The 20,164-nt window shown below is 45.5% G+C and overlaps 1 protein-coding gene across 1 annotated transcript in view; it reads left to right on the forward strand.

The window, feature by feature from the left end:
- The first annotated feature begins 987 nt into the window (after positions 1–987).
- Positions 988–20,164, forward strand: part of LOC119164646 (glycine receptor subunit alpha-2-like) — a 46,706-nt gene continuing 27,529 nt past the window's right edge. Inside the window, exon 1 of the mRNA XM_037416864.2 lies at positions 988–1,120. Within this exon, the coding sequence (XP_037272761.2) occupies positions 1,041–1,120 (80 nt within the window). The 5' untranslated portion in view covers positions 988–1,040. The remainder of the gene's footprint in view (positions 1,121–20,164) is intronic.

Here is a 20,164-nt window from a genome sequence, read left to right on the forward strand (position 1 = left end):
CTTTTTCGCCTGGTCTCCTCGCAACCTTGCTGCGCTATATATTCAACTCAATTGAGCTCAATAGGCACTAATGAGTAACTTGTTAGACTAAGCAGGCGGGTTATTCACAGCAGGTCATTGCCCAAACGTGTGAGAAGTTGCACAAATATTTGAAAACAAATGGAATACAGGCTGGGAATTATAACAGAACGACCAGAGCGGAAAAGAAAGCACACGGTCATACCGTAGTCACCCGAGTGGAACGAAACGTGTGGAAGGTGCGTCAACATATATTTCTATGTGCGGTTTAACGTCCCAAAGCCGTCATATTACTATAAAAGACTCAGTACAGGAGGGCTGCGGAAATTTCCACCGCCTGGGGTTCTTTAACGTGCAATCAATTCTGAACACACACGCCTAGATTGTTTTAACCTGGCGGACTTGGTACTGTTAGGCTATATACGAGAGACGATTGGTCAGCTGCCAGCTCGTAATAAGTTCACGTGCTACCTGACGCCATAAAGGCTCATAAAAGAGCGTGCCACACTCACCTCCATGGCTACAAGTGGCGCTGACTGACATTCCCATGTTCAAATTCACATATAAACCAAATAAAATGTCTGGGCGGATAGCCGCCGTGATAGCACAGTGGTTGGGCATCGAATGCGTTATTCAAGGTCGTAAGCTCGATTCCTGCTCACGGCAAGTTATTTTCTCTCATTTACATAAGATTGGTTTTACTAACTTCCTCTATATATTCCTTGGCATTATTGTCTGTTGGATGTCTTTATTATTGTGACTGGCACGGATATATATATATATATATATATATATATATATATATATAGATATATATATATATATATATATAAATATATATATATATATATATAAATATATATATATATATATATATATATATATATATATATATACGGATGTGTGTGTGTGTATAAATATTAGATATAACAAACGTACGATCAATATTTTGATTTTTCGTGCAGAATGAGGCCGAGTTCCAGAGCACCAGCCAAGCCACATGCCGCCGCCTGTCGTGAGACATGAGCCCGCCTGCTCGCCACCCTCGGAACGGGTCACTCGCACTGTTCATATCCACCGCAGCAGCAGTCTACGTCTCAGCGTACGTAGTTCCGGCTCGTTTCGACGTTTTCTGCGTAGTTTGTGTGTCATCATCATCATCATCGTCAGCCTGACTACGTGTACTGCAGGACGCAGGTCTCTCCCATCTTCCACCCGCCCACTCGGTCCTGTGCTGCCTGCTGCCAATTTATACCCGCAAACTTCTTAATTTCATCTGCCCACCTAACCTCTTGTCTCTCTCTTACCCGCTTGCCTTCTCTAGGAATCCAGTTTGTTACCCTTAATGACCAGCGGTTATCCTTTCTACGTGCTACTTGCCCGGCCCATGTCAATTTCCTCTTCTTGATTTCAACTATGATTTTCTTCCTCCCGTTTGCTCCCTATCCACTCTGCTCTCGTCTTGTCTCTAACGGTTACACCTACCATTTTTCTTCCCGTTGCTTGCTGCGTCGTTCTCAACTTAGGCTGAACCCTCTTTGTAAGTCTCCAGGTTTCTGCTGCGTAGCTAAGTACCGGCAAGATGCAGCTGTTATATACCTTCCTCTTGAAAGATGGTGGCAATTTACCCGTCAAGATTTGAGAGTGCTTGCCAAATGTGCTACACCCCATTCCCATTCTTCTAGTTACTTCACTTTCATTTCATTTCATTTATTTTTTCTCAATGCACAAGGCGTTACAGAGAGGAGTGGTGGAAAAACAAGTAACAATCTGCACAAACAAATGGAGCATGTTTAAAAAGGGTATGCGTTTATGGTACTCTTGAAGTTGGCCGGGTCAGTGATGGATGCGATGGAAGCGGGAAGGCGATTCCAGTCCGTGCTTGTTTGGGGCACGAATGAATTAAAATGAAGGTTTGTACGGCTGCTTGTAATTCTAACTTTGAAGTGGTGATCGCTGCGGGATCAAATGTAGGATGGCGGCAAAAAAGCGCGTTACTCAGTGAGTGCGTGGTATGGTGCAACTTGTGGAAGAGGCACAAGCGCGAGATTTTGCGGCGAAATGATAGGCTAGGTAGATTTAAAGTTGACTTCATATGGGTTACGCTTGCTGTACGGGAATAGTTCGACAAAATGAAACGAGCGGTGCGATTTTGAATTGCTTCGATGCTACTGATATGGATGTTTGCGTGGGGATCCCATACAGATGGTGAATATTCTAGCTTTGGTCGTGCTAATGTTTTATAGAACAGAAGTTTCAGTTGCATCGGGGCAAGGGAGAAGTTATGGCATAAATAAACAAGTGTGCGGTTAGCATTGTTTTTAATAAGGTCAATGTGAGACTGCCAGGAAAGGTTGTCAGAAATTGTAACGCCAAGGTACTTGTAAGAGCTAACTTCAGTAAGGGGAGAATTATTAAGTATGTAGTTAGTAGAAATATTACATGTTCGACGTGAAACTCTCATTACGTTGCATTTAGTAACATTAAGGTTCAGTAGCCAAGTATCGCACCAAGATGAAACATTGTCTAAGTCACACTGAAGGGCAAGGTGGTCAGAAGGGGTTTTAATTTCGCGGTAAATAAAACAATCATCGGTGAAAAGTTTAATAGAAAAAGAGATGTTATGTGGCAAATCGTTAATGTAAATCAGGAAGAGTAGTGGGCCAAGAACGGATCCTTGGGGGACGCCAGAGGTTACGAGTGAGAGGGGGGAGTTGGATTCATTCGCAGTTACAAATTGGTAGCGGTCTATTAGAAAGCATTCAATCCATTTTAATATGTTAGCATCAAGATTAAGGTTGCTTAGTTTTAGCAGTAGCAGTTTATGGCATACAGTGTCAAAAGCTTTAGCAAAGTCGAGAAAAATACAGTCAACATGGGAAGAAGCGTCAATGGCAAGAAAAAGGTCATTAGTAAAGCAGACAAGTTGGGCCTCACACGAGTACTGTTTCCGGAATCCATGCTGGTTATCACTAAGGAACGAGTTGTTTTCTAAAAAAGTGATTATGTGGGAGTAGATGACGTGTTCTATGAGCTCACACGGTATACTTGTAAACGATATGGGCCTGTAATTGATTGATATGTGGGGTTTAACGTCCCAAAACCACCATATGATTATGAGAGACGCCGTAGTGGAGGGCTCCGGAAATTTCGACCACCTGGGGTTCTTTAACGTGCACCCAAATCTGAGCACACGGGCCTACAACATTTCCGCCTCCATCAGAAATGCAGCCGCCGCAGCCGGGATTCGAACCCGCGACCTGCGTGTCAGTAGCCGAGTACCTTAGCCACTAGACCACCGCGGCGGGGCTTGGGCCTGTAATTGCGGGGGTTATAAACGTCACCTGATTTGTGAAGAGGAACCACCTTTCCCGCTTTCCAGTCGCCCGGGAGGCAATGACATTCCAAAGACTGTGTGAAAAGCTTACATAAAATGACAGATGAGTAAACAGAGGTATTATGCAAAAACGTTGCACAGATACCGTCTTCACCTGGAGCACTGGCTAATTTCATGTTTTCTATGAATTTTTGTATGCCGACACAGTGAAATAAAAGGGGTTCCATGGGAACAAAGTTGTGGGTGGGGGTATCGGGAAAGGAAAGTGCTGTAGGTTTAACAAAGCATGATGTAAACACAGAGCTTAAAATGACACAACACTCTTCTTTTCGTACACGGCTGTTTTCATAATGGATTAATTCTATCGCCTTTTTTCATTTCCCCTTATCATCAGCCAATATTTTTGGGTTAGTTGCAAGCAGGGAGGGAAGCGTTTGTTCATAATAATTTTCTTTTGCAACGAATATTGCGCGAGTGTACTCGTCAGCTGCGTGATGATAAGCGAACCCCCTTTCCTTGTTGTTAGTTAGCTTTGCCCTTCGAAAAATTCCTTTCTTCTTATTCAGTAGTCGTTTTAGTGTAAGCGTGAACCAAGGGGACTGCGTTTTGCCTAATTCTGCGGAGTGGAATAAAACGATTGGTAAGTTCTGCTACCTTCTGCCTAAACAAATTCCAGTTTTGTTGCACGGACCTTTCCAGAAATTGCGAAAGGTAATCGTTTAGGAAAAGCTGAAGCTCATTGTTAATTGAAACATAGTCGGCTCTTTTGTAGTCCCTAAAAACTTTTGAGCCATCATTTGTTTTGGTTGTTTTAGTCATGTTAAAATGAACAGCTAGATGGTCGCTTATGCCCGGAATAACTGATAGGGATTTAATTAGGTCGGGATGCGTGGTCAGCACCAAGTCTAGAACTGAGGAGGTGGACAAGGTAATGCGTGTTGGAGCGTTAACCAGCTGGGTAAGGTTAAAGTCTGAACACACATCAAGAAAGGCAGCACTGTCAGCAGAAGTTCATGAAATTATTGGGAAATTGATTGATATGTGGGGTTTAACGTCTCAAAACCACCATATGATTATGAGAGACGCCGTAGTGGAGGGCTCCGGAAATTTTGACCACCTGAGGTTCTTTAACGTGCACCCAAATCTGAGCACACGGGCCTACAACATTTCCGCCTCCATCGGAAATACAGCCGCCACAGCCGGGATTTGAACCCGCGACCTGCGGGTCAGCAGCCGAGTACCTTAGCCACTAGACCACCGCGGCGGGGCTAAATTATTGGGAAAGGGGGAACCACGAAACATTAGGGAAGTTAAAGTCACCTAGGAGAAACATAGGCGCAGCCGGAAACCTTACTCGCAAATTATTTAGTACATCGTGTAATTCATTTGCGAAACCGGCAGTAAGGTTAGGAGGCCGGTAGCAGCCACAAACAACGATATCTTTGTGGTTAATGCGAACGCACGCGACAACAATTTCAAGCGGTGAAACAACAGGCACGCTGAACGAGCTACTGTTGTCGCTAATGGCAATCAATACGCCGCCCCCGCACCTCGTACCCCGGTCACAGCGGTAGAATTTAAACTTTTTTGAACAGTTAAATATTTCATTATTTTCAATTTCCGCGGACAGCCAAGTTTCAGTTACTACGACGACATCAGCTAGACATGTATCTATTAGCGCAGATAGGGCCTCACGCTTGTTAGTAACACTTCGAGAATTACATAGCATAAAAGAAAATTCGTGAGCTTGGAAATGCTTATCTAGCTATCGATGTGAAGGAGGAGCACTGGCCCCTGCGCATTCTGCATTGCTGACTTCGGGAGCAACGTGTACGGGGTTATCATAAATAGGTCCTGCTTCAGCTACACGATCGGTGACCGGACAATAAACGTAGGCTTTCTTGTTGTCTTGTTGATTAGTATCTTGTTATACTTCAAGGAATATGGCTGCCCAGTGCTTTTCGCGTAACTGAAAAGCTTTTTCTGGATGTGGCGCGTGGCCTTGCAGAAATCTTCGCTAATTGACACGGGGGTGCTGCGAAGCATCGATTTCTTAGTAAAGACACTTTCTCTTGTTTTGAACGAACTGAAGCGAACAATAAGAGGTCGACATTTGTTCTGTACATATGTTCCAAGCCTGTGTGCACGGGCGATTGCTTCATTAGAAAGTTCCAGTTTAAGGGACGCAGAGAGGATTTCACGAATTTTTAGCTCCGACTCAGCCCAGGTTTCTGAAGCAGAATCCAATATCCCATAAAAAATTAGGTTCTCCCTACGAGAGCGATCCTCGAAGCCATCAAGCCGTGAACTGAGAGCGACACTTTCGTGTCGCACGGCAGCCGTTACAAGACCTTGCATCTGTGCATTGTCTGGAACGCTCTCGAGGAAAATAACCTTCTGTTCAAGTACAGTTAGTCGGGTGGTTAAATCTGTTACTTTATAATCAAGTAGCAACTGGTTTTCTTTAACTTCGTTAATAGTCTTCTGCAAGTTGTCGTGCGGTTAGTTTGCTGATGGCGGCTAATACTTCACTATTCGGATCAAGATTCTGTTCAATATACCCGCAAAGAAGGAGTTCCTTTATAACGACAAAACACTATGTGACTATATCAATCAACGCATGTGGGCATGGAAGGAGCAGCAGACAATAGTTGCTAGATCGCTTAGCGCTATAATCTTGGGAAGGACCAACCTGTACGAAAAGCAAAAAGTGGTTGGATGAGACCATGGTGGCGGCCGCTCCGTTCCACCGCCCACTGAGGCGCACGGTGCAAGGCTGGCTGTATTTGTATTTTTCTGGGTGGCTTGACGATGTCGATGCGGTTGACTTGGTGACAGCGTAAGGGGTTACCGGAACAGGAGGTTAAAGTGGCACCGGGCAACAACGGCTCGGTTCGGGCTGGGGAGGGCACGTGCCGTATGGCGTGCGAGGCGCATGTGGTTCCACGCAGTCTGGCGAGCTCGTGCTGATGGCTGCGAACAACTGTACGAAAAGCAAAAAGTGGTTGGAAGAGACTATGGTGGCGGCCGCTCCGTTCCACTGCCCTTTCTGTGTATGTTCACATTAATCTATATGTTCCTGCGTAAAATTGTTCATTGTGGACAAGTTTAGTGATTGACCAGAAAGCGTACCTCTAATAATCGAAGACAGTCATTCTAAATCTACCACCGGGAATATTTGAGTAATGTTTTCAAAGCGTATATATACCATGTCACATGGCGGAGTGCTGAAGCAAGATTAATTCACAACTCCACAAAACGTCGCGTGTGCTGGAAACACAAGTCTAGAAAACAAAATGGTTATGCTTAACAAGATCAACGGGGCACTTTTACTCGGCGCTGGGCTGAAGTTCCTCGATAATGGCGTCCGATCGCATTGCTTCGTCAAAGACGAAAAGGCGCTGGCCATGGACCGCTTCATTCTAATTGGCAAAAACAATTTCACTGCTGGAACAGCGGAAAGAGTGGCACTGTTCGTGCAAATATCGAGCCTCTTCGGCGAATCAGATCGGACATAGTACCACTTGAATATCCTGTCTAGATAGCTCGAGGTTGATAAAGAGAACAGCTCATGCGTAGCGGGCGACTCTGAAAAGTTCTAGCACTTTGGGCGGCGTTTCTACACTGTTACAGGCAAGGCCTTAACAGTTTCCGTGGTAACTACGCGGCGAGTAGTGCTGCAGATTGCGTGTATCCTATCAAGTTCTGTTGCCCCACCAAAAGCTCAATAGCACGCCTTTCAATTGTTTACAGAATGGAGCTATGCCTGGGGCATTGTATTTTGAGATAACACAAATCGTAGTTTTATTTCTAGTAGGAGTGCTTCTTCCTTTTTGTTCGCCAATCTATGTTATTAGGTTTCTGAATAATTAGGTCGCGTGCTTCCGAGCACTCCCTTGTTCGTGTTGGGAGTACTTCATATTCACAAGAGGCGTATGCACGCACACTATACTCATCAACATACGGTACATGCATGAATGCCACACACACGTGATCTTCGCGCGTGTATATACACTAATGCGAAACCAAACATATTCGGGGGGAAGGGAGATTACAGCAGCTTCATTTGAGACTGGGTAGCACTACGACTTGCACAGAAACCAAACATGCGATTGACACAGCCACACACGAGACGTAAAAAAAATTCCAAAGCCGACACTACTCCGCGCCTCGAGAAGCCCGAATATTGATGAGAATGCACACACGTCAAATAATGCTCTGCTCACATAGGAGAACCAAGTCATCACGAGCAAAAGAATTAAAACAAACTACTGTAGTGCCTGTCACCTTATTTGCAATGCGTAAGTTTTAATTCCGTTCGTTCTCTAACGTTCGTTGCATGCATCCTTCACGAATTGATAGACCGATGCGTTTCCATCTTTCCACCGTGATGCCACGCCTTGCGGTACACTACAATGTCTTTGGACATCATTTTCTTTCTTTTTTTCGGGCTCATGTCTGTGGCATGGTGAAAGTAAAGGAACTATGCTGTCGCTTCCAAGTGCGTGCAATGTAGTGAAAAAAACGGCACTTCGCACGTACAGTGGCAATCGATGATATGCGAAGCACAAATGAGAAATCTTGATATGTCACTTTAAAATCAACACAACGTAACGAGGTGAGGGTAAATAATGCCGTACATGACTTCCATGTGTTGATTATCTTGTTTGGATGTGTCGTTTACCTTCGTCATCTATTCACGTCGCGTTTTACAAATTTAGTATTTGTGGAGCTAGCACAACAGCCCCAAGCGCATCATGAAGGGCCCAATATACTACAATGTAGTGTTGACGCGTACGCTGGGCACAGCGACGCTACATAAGCAAAACGCGAGCACTCTATAGACTGACGCCAGGTGCGACTGGCGTTCGTCAGAATGACCCGACGGCAACCGGCCCGATATGGAACATGCTGCGTTTCGCGCCGATGCGTTACCCACACAACACTGCATCTCCTTTTTTTTCGTGATGGAGGGACCCTCGATGTGCTGAAACGCGCATGCGTCAAAGAAACGCAGCGCGGCGCGTGCCTGCGAGTATATGGCAAGACCGGCGCCTGGCGTGGCAACGCCGACGTGACGTGAAGAAATGAACGCCGGTGACCACGCGAACCGCGACACGTCTAAATGTATAGGCGCCTTGACTGTAGTATATAGTCATGTTCTCACATCACACGCATCTCATGATTATCATGTTTCCACCAGTCACATACCTTTGTCCTTCATTGGCGTCACGTAATACCAAATGTGTCACTTATGAAGCTAGCGAAACGACCGTGAGCGCATCATCAGTGTTACATGTGGTCATATTGTTATATATCACGCCTGTAACAATTATCATGTTTGGATGTGACATTTACCTATGTATTGGGTAATATGTGTTCGCGTCACATAATACCGCGTTTCGTGCATGTGAAGCCTGCGAAACGGCCACGAGCACATCATGAGCGTAGCATGTAGTCATTCGGTACATGACACGCATCTCATGTTTATCATTTTTGCACCAGTATCATACCTTCGTCATCCATTCACGTCCCTTGATACCAAATTTGGTATCAGTGAAGCTAGCGAAATGGCCGTCAGCGCATCATGAGCGTGGGAAATAGTCATGTTGTTGCATGACACGCATCTCATGATTATCATGTTTGCACCAGTCACATACGTTCCCCGTCCATTTACGTAGTGTAACACCGAATTCGGTATATATGACGCTAGCGAAACGGCCGTGAGCGCATCATAAGCGTTGCATGTAATCATGTTGTTACATGACACGCATGTCATTATTTTCATGTTAGAGTCTGACGCTTAAGTTCGTGATGCAATCATGCCCTACCTACGAGATTTGCAACACGCCATGTGAACGAAACCACCGCAAGAGCTGCAGGACCAATAAATGTAAATCATGACAATAATGACATCCATGTCATGTTTTCATGTTATAACTAGTCAAGTATGTTTTGCATACGGTCATGTCATGCCATACCAAGTTTGGTAGCGATACAATTATCGAAACGGCCAGGAGAGCTAAATGTCGTAGGCGGCTAGATAGATAGATAGATAGATAGATAGATAGATAGATAGATAGATAGATAGATAGATACGCTCAAACCCACCGAAGTTGGCTAAGAAAAGCTTCGCATTTAATATCTTGTAGGCTGACATTAGCGCCGTTTTTATGTTATGCACGGACGCTAGGGTGTGAGCGCTCATTTGGAGTCTTTATTAGCCATAGCATTCGTGTCTCATTATCGTGCGTAACGAGGAATATAGGATAATTCGCACATATGGTCATTCATTATTGTATTGCAGTGTTTTGGTGCTGAGACTCTGTCTGCCTGCCTGCCTGCCTGTCTGTCTGTCTGTCTGTCTGTCTGTCTGTCTGTCTGTCTGTCTGTCTGTCTGTCTGTCTGTCTGTCTGTCTGTCTGTCTGTCTGTCTGTCTGTCTGTCTGTCTGTCTGTCTGTCCTTCCGTTCATTCACCCACCCATCCACACATCTGTTTGCCTGCCTGCCTGCCTGCCTGCCTGCCTGTCTGTCTGTCTGTCTGTCTGTCTGTCTGTCTCTCTGTCTGTCTGTCTGTCTGGCTGTATGTCTGTCTGTCTGTCTGTCCGTTCGTCTGCATGTCTGATACTGCCAGTTACACCTGTCGTAGAACAAGGCTAAACTAAGACGAGCTTCGCCCCAAAAAGTCTTACACCTCGGGTCTGCTGCTGCATGATAGCCCCTTCAAAATTCAGGGCTTATAGAGGCGGAACTGCAGAATATTTTTACGCATGATAGTTTTATCGCGGGCCATTGCAGTCCTGCAGTTATCGCGAAATACCAGCATACTGGCTACCCAGAATTTGGGACGATTCGCTTAAACGCCGATTCTTTATCAATCCAAGAGTAGCTGCGGGTACTGCGGCGGAAATAGCCCCCTAAAAAACAAAAACAGGGCTCTCACGAAGGCTGAAAAGCTCCGTACCTGTTCCCATTTAGAGCGTAATAATGTAACGAATACTTTTAGAGACTGTACAACCTTTTCCTTGGACCTCGAACACAAACTAGAGAAGACGACGTAACAAACCTGCAATATGAAGCCACAATTTTTCGGCTTTTGCAATGATTAGCGGTAGCGTATTTAAACGTTCCCTGTTGCATTTAAGCGCACGCCCATTTCCGAGTTCAAAAACAAAAAAGAAAACTTCTTTATACAGTTTTAGTCTCGAGGCGTGCATGGTTTTAGACAAACACGATGTACCGTTGTGGCTCGGACCACCAATCATTTACGTCTCGCAGTCCGTTCGCAAACTCCGACTGCGGTATGAAGTAACCGTAACGCAGAGAAAAAAAACAATGTTCTCCACGGGCACGTAAACTTTTTTGGGCGCTTGTCGCTTTTATTCACATCATTTTGGACGTCGCCTTTACTACTTTATTTATTTATTTATTTATTTATTTATAATACCTCAAGGGGCCCAGTCAAGGAGTGTTACATGAGGAGGTAGACATTCACAAACAGATGATTTGTTCGACGGCTTCTTTGAAATGGGCGATGCTGGAGTGGTGCACGATGTCAGCAGGAAGATCGTTCCATTCTGTTGATGTTTGCACAAAAAATGAAGAGTGATGGGGAGTGGTATGCGCACGGGGTGGATAAACCGCTTTCGAATGGCTGATACGGCATGAAAGACGATGGGCTGGAACGATAACATGGTTTAGGTGCAATGCATGATAAAATGTGTGAAATAAACACAGTCTTGAAATTTTGCGGCGTGAAGCTAAGTTAACCCTGTTAGCTTGAGATTTTAGTTTGGTGACGCTGTTAAGATAGGAATAGTCAGAATAAATGAATCTGGCTGCACGATTTTAGATAGTTTCAAGCGTTTTAATAAGAGTTGTTTGATGAGGATCCCAGATGGCACATGCGTATTCTAGCTTCGGGCGAACTAGTGTTAGATAGGTTAAAAGTTTTATAGAAGGTGGGGCTAGACGTAAGTTTCTTCGGAGATAGCCAAGCACGCGGTTGGCGTCATTAGTGATGTTCATAATGTGGGATGACCAGGTGAGATCTGAAGTTAGAGTGATACCGAGGTATTTACATGAATGAGCTGCTGTTATTTCAGAATCAAATAGGAAGTATTTATTGGAGGAATAGTATTGACGGCGATGGAAGGAAATGACACAAGTTTTCTTTATGTTAAGGGACATCAGCCATTTTTCGCACCATGATTGAATCAAACAAAGATCAGACTGTAGGATGACATGGTCGTTAGGATTGTGAATAGGACGATAAATGACACAGTCGTCTGCGAACAGACGAATGTTAGACGCTAAGTTGTTGGGGAGGTCGTTAATATAGATTAGGAATAGTAGAGGACCAAGGACCATGCCTTGAGGTACGCCGGAGGTTACAGCGGATAGGGAGGAGCGATGGTTATTAGCACAAACGAACTGCTTACGGTTAGTCAAGAAGTCACATATCCAATTAAAAACAAGACAATTAAGGTTAAGACGTGAAAGCTTCAAAAATAATCTGTTATGAGAAACTTTGTCAAAGGCTTTTTCGAAATCAATGAAAATGGCATATACAGGTATGTTATTATCCAGGCTAGAACTCAGGTCGTTAACGAACAGGGCGAGTTGAGTGTCACATGAAAGTCCTTTTTGAAAACCGTGTTGGTTAGGGTGAAAGAAATGTACTGAACGTAGAAAAATTACTATGTGGGAATCATTCGAAATGTGCCCTAACCAAAAGGTTCGTGCCTTGGAGGCTTTCCGTTTGTTCTCGGCTGAACTTCATCTACGTCCCGCTTGAAAAGATAATGATATGAAGACCATAGGGGCTGAGCGGAAAGTGAGAAATCGCGGATGAAAACAAACGACTTATACCCTTCAGGCTCCGCAGTTATAACACGCGCATTCATTGACATCGTTCTAGCTTAAAGCGACCGTATTTCTTTTTTTTTGCCTCTTATCCGCTGCTGCAGGCAGCTAGCACAGAGAAGCGTGGCTGTTACTTCCGGGGGTGAAAGGTTTTGGGAACGCGGAGCAGCAATAACAACACGTTTCGAAAAACCGACACAATGCGCACGTACACCGAATAGAAGCGAGATAATCAGCGTGCGTTGAAGGCAGTGCTTTTGATAGTTGTTTTATTATTAATATTATTATATTATTATTATTATTATTAATATTATTATTATTATTATTATTATCATTATTGCACCTCTTGCTTCTGTCTACCAAATGATCGTGTCTTAGCTGCCAGCTTTGTTAGACTGGTTGCTTGTTGCTAAAGTGACAATTTTCCATCTAGGCAGAACTTGGAGTATGCAGCCACATCCACGCTTGTCAGCATATTCGTGGAGGTGTTTGAGCATGCGATATTCGTCAACCAACCGAAGTTCTGAGAAACATGTTTAAATCTATTTGGAGCAAAAAAATAGGGTATGAAAGTGCTGACTTTTCTTTTGTAATCAGAAAGGTAAGCCTATGCCGCCATGAATGAAGTGTTGCTATTTTGCAAGGATTTGTCTATAAGTAGAATATAATTGCACACAATGCCACGGGATTCACCAGAGCATTCTATTGGCAATCGAACGACGACTACATTTTAGAGGTGCGAGATGTATAACTCACGGCTTCGACGCCCGGCTTTTTTTGTGTGTGTTATGCTTTGCCGCATGTTGCATTGTTTAAAGGTACAGCATGCTTATTAAAGGAACATGACGTTTTTCGACAGCCTATTTAGTGGTCTTCGCGTGGCGTCTTCTAAATTGTGATAAGGTGGCAATAGAAATTTTGACTGAATCTAAACATGATATTCGCTCTCGGAGTGTTCCGACGCCTGCTCATATATATATTACAGCTGACAGACATTGTCCTATATTGCCTAAACGTGCGCAAATGTTGGGAAGTGGTGGTGAATGTTTGTTAGGTAAAAAAATGTTAAGGCTAATTTCGGATAAAATTGAAAAAACTTAGTAATGCGGCAACATAGTCATTTCTACGCAATGTACTGATTTATTTGTAGACAACATTTTTAATAAAGTGGCAAGAAGAATTTTTTCGCTTGGGCAAGAAAAGACAGAATTAACAATCGTAATGAACTGCATGGCGATTAGGCCTGTGTTGTTTACGGCAATTTTACACGGCACTAAATAAAACCAGCACAAGGGAAAAAATATATGCATATTTGAAGTATGCGGCATGGGCGCTATGGCAAGCTTTTGGTTCTTTTGCTTGAGAGCAGCACTTTCAAATGCACCCGGCTATCTTTACAGCCCCTGCAACGACGCAGATTTCATAAAGTAAACGACCTGCAGCCCTCAAGTTGCCTCGAATTGTGTTAATGAAATCGCCTCACCATACCAAAGCCACTTTAACAAGAGCGGCATCAGGTTACATAGATGATATAAACAAGTTATAACAAACGCGATACCTATGACAAGCCTATCTCCAACCCTCTAAATCTGCGGACACCAGGGTAATTGATATTATGTTATCAAATCACCACGAGAACCTCAAGTGACAACGATCTCTTGCTAATATATGATCTTGATGAGCTGTTGAAATTTAGATGATCAAGGATCTGCTTTCGCTGTTCCATCGTAAACCTGGCAGTGTGTGGTGGCACGTTTACGGGCTTTCGCATACGCAAGTCACAAATTAGTGAAGTTGCGTTATGGATATGCATGTCATTACTGGGTGACAACGTGCGCATACATCCCTGTAGAAACTTTGGTTGGCGGCCATTACATTGATAACGTCAGTATCAACTCTGAATTACTATGAAAACGAAGCTCTCGGGAATTTTGTTTCTCAGCTTTTTGCCATCATGCCTTTTAGGATATGTGCTGTATATCATTCCATTTTTTTCTACTATGGTAATATTTAGTGTATCACACCTTGATGCTGAAGGACTCGGTGTCATTGAGTCATGATACAATTTTGAATTACCACAATGCTGTCAGTAAGAATTTCACAACGACGTCAAGCTGAGTGCACGTACATGGAGTGCACTTCGGGTTCCTGCGTGACACTTTAGGTACGCTGGGCTAAAATGAATAACAGAGAGTAATTATCACGAAGAAAAGAGGCCGACAGACTACGAACACGTTTTTCCTAGTTGTGGCTGAAAAATAAAAATAAACATAACGTAGTATCTTTCACTTACGATAAATCATAACTAAAATGAAGTTGTAGGTATATGTAGTTTCACAGTGGCTGTTTAAAATTGGCATGAAGTAGCAAAATGTTACATGCTCGACTACCACATTTCATCACTATGCAATACGCACGATGGAGGGCAATACGGAAACAGATATGGGAGTATGCGTACCGAGTCGAAAACAGCGCAAGTCAAATGGCCAAGCTACTATTTCTTCTTCGCAGGCATGTATCCACTAAAAAGGTGGCAACCATAGAGTTTCATACAATAGTACCTTGAGCCAAATCTGGCGCTCAGGTCGTATATCCACTTGTTATTTATGGGAACTACAAGCTTCGGATTAGATTCCGTTTGTTAGCTATCTACTGATACTTTTCTACTGTTTCAGTTTCGCCATTCGCGCAGTGTGGGTAGTGGGGTGCGCTGCAAACACTGAAGCAGCGCCTTTGTTGTTCAAAGAGGCTGAATACCACTAGGTCTGACATTTTGTGCAGTTTTGGAGCTTTACGAGTTGTATTTGACGGTTTAAGCGTAGCGGTCTCTACTCACCACTTTTCAAAGATATATCGTCTCAAGCAAGTGCATATTATTACGTCGAGTTCGCGTTTTTTCCTAAGCACGCCTTGCCAAAACTTCTTTAAATCAACTGCATAACCGCAGCGAAGCTAATACTGAACTGTTATTTACAATAATAGGTGATGCGTACTTTCAAAGGCGAAAGAAGATTGTTTGTTTTGAAATGCTGTAACAAACAATTTCTTATATTTTGATGTGAAATCTGGAACGCAGTGACAGAGCAATAGATATTTTTGTGGCTAAATTTGCTCATGTTCCCCTTTCGCCTCATGGACACGAAAACTTTTAAAGACCAAATAATTTCTTAAGGCAGTTTCCACTTGTCGAGCGGGAGCAAGCTATTTTGCTCCGCAGCCGAGAATCTGAATTCCGCAGGCAGGTTGGCAGCAAGTTCGCGTTTACTACTGTAAGATTCGGGGCAACCCACTCCACGACGGAGCATTCCACGTGCTTCGTCTTTCAGAGACGGGTTTCACCGGAACTCCAAGAATGCATTCCCGTCATTCCGGTACAGTAAGCAGCCTGGTTGTCTACAACGGTTTTTTTAAGCAGTGTCTATTCCCCCTGTTACCTTTTCAAATTGCTGAAATGGTGTCGTTTGACTTTTCTAGGCATGCTGCTATGTTGCCTAGAATATTGTCACGGGGTCGTGACGTGGCCGAAGACAGGAGATTTCGTGTTGGGATTTAGCTGTTTATTTGGGCGAACCTGTGCCCGGTAAACGGAAAGTCCAATTACAGCAGCAGTCTTGCACAGATAGCAGTCTCGGACTGATAGCGGCGAACGGAGCGTCGGCCTTCGATCAACAACAACTGACAAGCGGCGAAGCGCGTTGGCATTTAAACTCTTGCCATCGAATGTTCTAGCGTTATCACTGGCGGTGGCGTAGGTTCCAGAACAATCTGTACCGTTCGCACAGTGGGCGTGATCTTATCGAAATGATCTAATACAGTCCGGAACCTTCTCGAAAACTGCAGGCGCGGTTTGCGCTGAGAATCGTGTGGTGTTTCGGGACGATAACGAAAACTTGGGAAATGGAACGTGGCATTGCCCCCCTCTGAAAAAAGGCATCGTCGTGAACCCAGCCCACGTCGCGGAGAAGACACCGACGCCAACCAGAAACAGCGAACAAGCCGCCGACAGCAAGGGCTACCACCGGAGTATGGGCTTCTACAAGAAAGGGCGCGAAAGACCAAGGCCATGACCGCGACTGCAGCGACAATGACAACCGCAGCGTCCCAGCCCACGATGGTAATTCATCAACCCAGGGAACCACCGATTTTCCATGGGTCATCATTCGAAGACCCGGAGTCCTGGCTAGAAACCTACGACCGTGTCGCCGCCCTCAACCACTGGGACCATGACGAAAAGCTGCGTCGTGTGTTCTATTTGGAAGACACCGCAAGGACCTGGCTCGAAAATCGGGAGTCCACACTCCGAACGTGGGATGTTTTCTGTGGCGCATTCCTGCAAACGTTCGCGAGCGTCGCTCGCAAAGAGAAGGCCGCTGCTTTATTAGAGACCCGGGTTCAGCTACCAAATGAAAAGGTTGGAATTTTTACAGAGGAGATGACCCGCCTATTTCGTCACGCTGACCCAGACATGCCCGAGGAGAAGAAAGTTCGTCTCCTCATGCGAGGGGTCAAACAAAAGATCTTCGCGGGACTAATGAGGAATCTACCTAACACCGTCCAAGAATTTGTATACGAGGCGACCACCATTGAAAAAACCCTGGACATGCGCACCAGACAATATAATCGTCGCCTGACTCCAGAATGCGCTGCTGCTCAAGCCAGTGACTCCGACAACCTGCGTGAAACGATCCGAGCGATCGTGCGGGAAGAGCTGCGCAAACTGTTGCCTTCGGCGCAACCTCAAGTGGATTCGATCGCCGACATTGTGCGAGAAGAAGTTCGTCAATCGCTCCGAATTCCTCAAACACCGCTGCCCGAGCCAGAAAATATGAGCTACGCCGCTGCACTGCGCCACAACGCTCCTCCCCGTCCACGCCGAAACGCCGCCCCTCGCACTTCCGTCGCCAGACACCACCGCCGCCACCACCCCCACCGACGACCTACCGTTCGCCAGCGGGCCAGCGCAGTGCGCCGAGGAAAACCGACGTTTGGCGCACCCCTGACCACCGCCCACTGTGCTACCACTGCGGTGAGGCCGGGCACACTTACCGCCGTTGCCAGTACCGACAGATGGGACTGCGTGGCTTCGCCGTCGATGCACCACGTCCGCAGCCAGGAGAACGACCACGTGACATCGCCGACTACCTGACAGAAACTCAATGGAGACCACGAAGTCCTTCCCGTTCACCGTCACCCAGCCGCCGCATGTCCTCGCACCCCCGGCAGTACTCCGGCCCAACGCGGGGCCGGTCTCCTAGCCCGTATCCGGGAAACTAAGGGCAGCAACCGGTGGAGGTGCGACTGCTGTGCGACGAACTACCGAAGGTCCTCCGACGACGACGACGCCGCGACGGAGCTTTCCGAACACAACGCCAATCAGGCAAAGCCCTGACGGCGAAAGCTCACTTACCGAAGGTGGCCTGACGACGAAACATGGAAGCAGCGGAACAAGCCGACGCAGCCGCGACCCGACGCCACGCCCTAACTGTAATGCGAGACGGCGAACTAGCGACCTCGACGTTCTTATCGACGGCAAAATCCAGCTAAATCCCAACATGAAGTCTCCTGTCTTCGGCCACGTCACGACCCCGTGACATCTGGTGGAGGTGCTGCTTTGTTCATGTATCGGACGCCCCCGTCAAGCCGTGTACCCAGCACCTCCACCAGATGTCACGGGGTCGTGACGTGGCCGAAGACAGAGGAGACTTCGTGTTGGGATTTAGCTGTTTATTTGGGCGAACCTGTGCCCGGTAAACGGAAAGTCTAATTACAGCAGCAGTCTTGCACAAATAGCAGTCTCGGACTGATAGCGGCGAACGGAGCGTCGGCCTTCGATCAACAACAACTGACAAGCGGCGAAGCACGTTGGCATTTATACTCTTGCCATCGAATGTTCTAGCGTTATCGCTGGCGGTGGCGTAGGTTTCAGAACAATCTGTACCGTTCGCACAGTGGGCGTGATCTTATCGAAATGATCTTATACAGTCCGGAACCTTCTCGAAAGCTGCAGGCGCGGTTTGCGCTGAGAATCGTGTGGTGTTTTGGGACGATAACAAAAACTTGGGAAATGGAACGTGGCAATATACTTGCGCTGCTGCTTGTTTGCATCTCATTTTGAGCGACAGCGAGGGCACTAGTTCTCGTAGCAGTAGCAGCAGCGAGGACCACGAGCCATATGTCCTTTATATTATGATGTATAAGAAATTGCTTCCTCGCCCACCCTCTGCACGGCCGAAGATTGTCGGCTACGTCGAGGAAGTTTCCGGTACCTGTTTAGTGACCTATGCGTAAACAATTTCCGGAGTGACCTCACGCAGGGCATTCACGTCTTCCACCCGCAGATCTGGCTCAGCGCAGTCTGAGTGCTTGCTCCAATATTTCGGAGGCTGCTGCGGATATACCAATAGTCAGGCTATGTAAAGCGTTCGGCGGCGTCCTCGAGCTGGCTGGTGCTATCTCTCCGCTCTCACTCCCTCTCCCTTAGCAACAGTTGTGGGCTCGCGATCTTATCCTAGCTCCTAGCAACCTGAGAATTTTGTGTGGGCGGGGTAGCGGCGAGTGAGTGGCGATGAAGAGTGCGCTCTGGTGTGTGAGGGCACTCGCATCGTGGGAACTCGGCGGAACTCTCGCGTATGTGCAGCATGATCTACTGTAGCCTTGGCCTGCCCAGCGAGCAAAGCGCCAGCATGTCCATCCTAGTACACACCACTGCCGCTAAGAACCTGTTTTGCTTTTGCTTTTGCTCGCATCTGTATATCAGACTCAGGGTCGCATCTAGTATCACTAGTCACTCCTATGGTGTCGTCTTCACGAGCGCTGGGCGCACATCAGCACTGAAAAACACATGCGCTGCTTGAAATTGTCTTGCAACCCCACCTGAATTGAGTGGCAATGAGCTTGTTGTTCGAGGATGACAGCAACTCAGCTTCAAGTTTTATGGCGACAATGTTTTGCGTCAGCCTAATACATCCACAGCCGTTCATGGGTTCGTTTTGTTTACATCCTCAAGTTGTTTCCTCAACCGCAAGTGCGTATAAATTCTGACCTTTGCGCACAATCTTATAGCTACTCTGGTTACGTGCATGGTCCACACTTCGCTAAGGCGCAGTGTGCTGGCACTGGCTGCAGAGCATCTACTGACAACAAGATGGCCCCCGGAGCACATCTTGGCCCTAACTACAGAGCAATGCGAAACGTTTTAGAATTGCGTGCGATATTGTTTTTTTAATATGATATGCATGAAAGTGCAAAGAAATATACTTGGATGCATATATTGTAACGCCAATCAATGCGTTGTAAGGTGGTTCATTGAAAGAGGTGACGCTAGATGAAATAGCGAAGTTTATTCGGTATCTCATTTATAGAGGAATTATTTACATCACGGGTATCCATCTACTTATATTAGAACACCAGGAGACTCTTATCACAACACAACAAAAATTTACGGAAAAGAAGTGTACGGGTACACTTGCGTCTTACGAAAAACTATGCAATGCTTCATCGCATGGCACCAGCAACGAAGCAGCACCTCAGTTCTCATTTTTTTTGCCTATGTGACGAGAAACGTTTTTGACAACATTATATTTTTTGTGATGTTCCTCCGTCATTTATCTAAAAAATGTATATTGTGAATTTTTTTGTTTTGAGTATTTTTGCATATATAGTGTTTTTATAGCACTGTTTACCAGAATGTGACCAAGAATTCTACACTTATCACATTTTTATTCATTCTAAAATAATTTTGTTGCCCTACAACGTACTTTTTTTAAAAGAGCATTTCATTGTGCAAAGTTTGGAATGCTACAATGTGTGCTGGAGTGCTTTTCCAACTGGCAAAAACGATCTTTCCGAGACATATAAAAAACAATCATTTTCGCGTGGTAAAGAAGGAGTTAATGCGCTTATTTTGGGTAGTTACTTGACTATCGCGACAATTATATTTGACAA

The sequence above is a fragment of the Rhipicephalus microplus genome, chromosome 9, assembly GCF_043290135.1.
Source record: "Rhipicephalus microplus isolate Deutch F79 chromosome 9, USDA_Rmic, whole genome shotgun sequence".
Taxonomy (NCBI): Eukaryota; Metazoa; Arthropoda; class Arachnida; order Ixodida; family Ixodidae; genus Rhipicephalus; species Rhipicephalus microplus.